General features: G+C 70.9%; 1 protein-coding gene across 1 annotated transcript; it reads right to left on the bottom strand.

Annotated features, from left to right (window-relative positions):
• Window positions 1–1,779: 1,779 nt before the first annotated feature.
• Window positions 1,780–2,829, bottom strand: AURANDRAFT_12664 (hypothetical protein; the record flags this gene model as incomplete). Its single annotated transcript, XM_009040813.1, has 2 exons — window positions 1,780–2,667; window positions 2,698–2,829. Coding segments are annotated over 2 exons (1,020 nt in total), but the record flags the coding sequence as incomplete, so codon positions are not given.
• Between the last annotated feature and the right edge of the window lie 331 nt (window positions 2,830–3,160).

Genomic DNA, 3,160 nt, shown 5'->3' with positions numbered 1-3,160 from the left:
GCGTCTCGCCCTCGCAGCACACGTTCTCGAGGCGGAACTTCGTGCGCGCGAGCGCCGGCGCGCCGCGCTCCGCGTCGTCGCTCGTCAGCGGCTTCTTCTCGGCGGCCGACGACATGATGGCACTCGAGCTTGCCGCGCGGGCAAAGCCAGACGACGGACGGGAGAGTTAGGAGGGCGCCCAGGCCGACGAGGGGCTGGTGTTGATGTCGATGTCGAGTTGAACAGAACTTGAAGCACCCCTCCCCGCCGCCACCCGCGACGTCGCTCTCCTGAACTTACTTTTTCTTCCCGATGCCGAAGAGGCCGAGGATGCCGCGGACGAGGGCGACGACGGAGCGGAGCGCGCGCTTGAGCTTGTCGACGGGCGCGCGGTAGGGCAGCGCGAGGCCGTGCTTGTCGGCCATGACCTTCTGGACGCCGTCGCAGGTGATGACCTTGCCGACGTCGTCGACGTCGACGAAGCAGAGCGTCGGGTAGCCCCGCGTCTCGTACTTCTTGATCACGGCCGGCGCCGCCGCGAGCGGCACCGCGGGCCAGGGCATGTCCTGCAGATAGGCGTCGAAGTTCGCCTGGGACCGCGACGCCGAGACCCAGACGATCTCCAACCCGCGGCGGCTCGCGAGCTTGTAGTAGGCCTTGAGCTTGGGCACGAAGTCGCGGCAGGGCTTGCACCAGTCCGCGGCGAAGAGCAGCGCCACGTTCTTCTTCTTCGCCAGCGCCGCGTCGACGCTCACGGTCTTGCCGCCGGCGGCGACGAGCTGGGGGCCCAGCAGCCGGTCCCAGGCGCTCTCGGGCTCCTCGGCCTCGAGCGGGTCGCGCTTCGGGCGCGCGGCGGCCTGGAGCGCGCCCTCGACGAGGTGCGCCGCGCAGGCCGCCACCTGCTCGTCGGCCACGTACTTCTCGCAGAAGGCCGACGCCTCCGCGCGCACGTCGCCGCCGTCCCTGTGGCGGAAGACCGTCTTCTCCTCGCCGACCTGCACCTCGAGCTCGAGCGCCGTCAAGCCCGCGAGCTGCTTTCGGACCTTGAGCTCGTTCTCGACCTGCGCCGCGATGGCCGGCGCGCACGCGGCGCGGTGCTCCTCGGCCACGTGCTCGCCGCAGAAGGCCGCCGCCGCCGCGCCGACGTCCTCGCCCTCGGTCCACTTGAAGTCGGCCGTGCCGCCCTCCGCGGTGACGACGGCCGTGAACTCGACGACCGCCGGCGACTGCGAGTCCACCAAGGACGGCAGCGCGAGCAGCGCCATCATGGAGACGCGCATCATGCTCTCGGTGGCGGCGCGGTTGCAGCACGCTGCTGCCACGCCTAAGCGCTCGAGCCTCGCCGAAGTCTGCAAGTGCCGCGACAGTGCCGTCGTACTTGTCTCGGAGCTATCTACCGGGGCGGAGACGGGGGGGGAGATCGGGGACGCGCGCGGCCGCGGCGCGGTGAAAATCGCAAAAAGGGCGGGGCGGCTCCAAGCCGCGCGCCTAGAGCTGCTGCCGCTTGACCCAGGACGACTTCTGCGGCGAGCCGACGTCCGCGGCGTCCTCCTCCCAGGGCCCGACGCCGAACTTGGAGATGGACTCCTCGAGGCCGGCGACGAGGGTCGACGGCGTCTTGGGCTCGTCCTGGGCCTGGGCCCACTTGAGGAGCACGTCCCAGTGGGGCTTGATGTGGCCCTCCTTGGTGACCTTGGCCTCGGCGAAGCCGCGGATCTCCTTCATCGCCTCCGACATCGTCCCGCCGGCCGCGCGCTGCTTCGCGGCGGCCCGCGCGACGAGGGGCCGCACGTGCAGGTCGTAGAGCTCCATGTTGATCAGCGCCGCGCCCCAGGCGCCGCGGACGACGTTGTTGATGACGATGGACAGCGTGACGTCGAAGAAGCCGTCGTTCGTGTGGACGTTGCCGACGCAGACGGACATGCCGCCCTCGTAGTTGCCGTCCTGCTTCGGGCGCGGGCGGCCGACCTCGTCGACGACGACGATGGGCGCGTTGGGCATTGACGGCAGGCCCAGGCCCCGGAGCGGCGCGAACGCGCGGAGCACCGCCTTGACCTCCTCCACCGACCGCACGGGCTTGCGCGTCTGGCACTTGACGTCGACGAAGTGGCCCGTCTGCACGGGCACGCGGTGGGCCGACACGGCGCAGCGCACGATGTTCGGGAAGATGCGCAGCAGCTCCTTGCGCTGGTACTCGTCCGTCTTCTCGACCGTGCCCGCGAGCGGGTAGACGTTGCCCACCACCAAGCCCGGGTCGTACTTGGCGTCGCCGCGGCCGCTCAGCGCCTGGAAGGTCGTCACGGAGACGCCGACGACGCCGTAGGTCGCGTCCAACGCTTTCAGCACGACGGACGTGCCGCAGGTGACGCAGTTCGGCGACTTGACGAGCGGGATCGTCGGGTCGCTGTCCTCGGCCGCCGCCGTCGCGATCGCGTGGAGCAGCTCGTCGCCGTTGGCCTCGGGGATGATCAGCGGGTTCCTAGGCACCTGGCGCGCGTGGGGCGAGATGGAGAAGACGGCGATGCCCGCGGCCTGGAGCGCGTCCTCGATGTGGCCGAGCGACGGCGCGATCGCGCTGACGACGTACTTGACGCCGGAGCGCATCAATTCCTCGGTGGACGACACCGTGATCTCCCGCAGGCCCGGCGGGCAGGGCACGGCCTCCCAGAGCGCGGCGCCGTAGTGGTCCTGGAGCGCCTTTTCCTTCTGGATCCAGACGTCGGCCAAGGACTTGCCGACGGTCGCCGACGACCCGAGCACGGGGCCCAGACTGAAGATGGGGTGGCTCAGGAGGCGCGCGGCTAACGCCCGGCCCACGAGGCCCGTGCCGCCTAAGATGCCCACGGGGATGCGCTCGCCCTCCTCGACGAGGTCCACCGTGTACGGCGAGTCGCACGCGTGGCACACGGCGCCCGCGGACCATTGCCGATTCTGCCGCGCGATGGTCTGCCAGCGCTGGAGGCACGTGTAGTGGACGGCGCTCCGCTCGCCCGCGCAGTTGCAGGGCGTCGGCCGGATGAACGCGCCCATGCCGTCCTCGTGCTCCTCGCTGTAGCAGATGCGGCACACGGGCGGCGCCATGCCCGCCTTCACCTCCTCGTCGAGGCCCGCGCGCTTGAGCTCCTTGGCCTCGGCCTCGTCGCTCGCGAGCGTCTGCAGGTCGCCCGCCGACGCGTGCGCC

The sequence above is a fragment of the Aureococcus anophagefferens genome (assembly GCF_000186865.1).
Source record: "Aureococcus anophagefferens unplaced genomic scaffold AURANscaffold_17, whole genome shotgun sequence".
Lineage (NCBI taxonomy): Eukaryota > Pelagophyceae > Pelagomonadales > Pelagomonadaceae > Aureococcus > Aureococcus anophagefferens.
The sequence above is the reverse complement of the archived record's forward strand: the minus strand, read 5'-3'. Positions and strand labels throughout refer to the sequence as shown.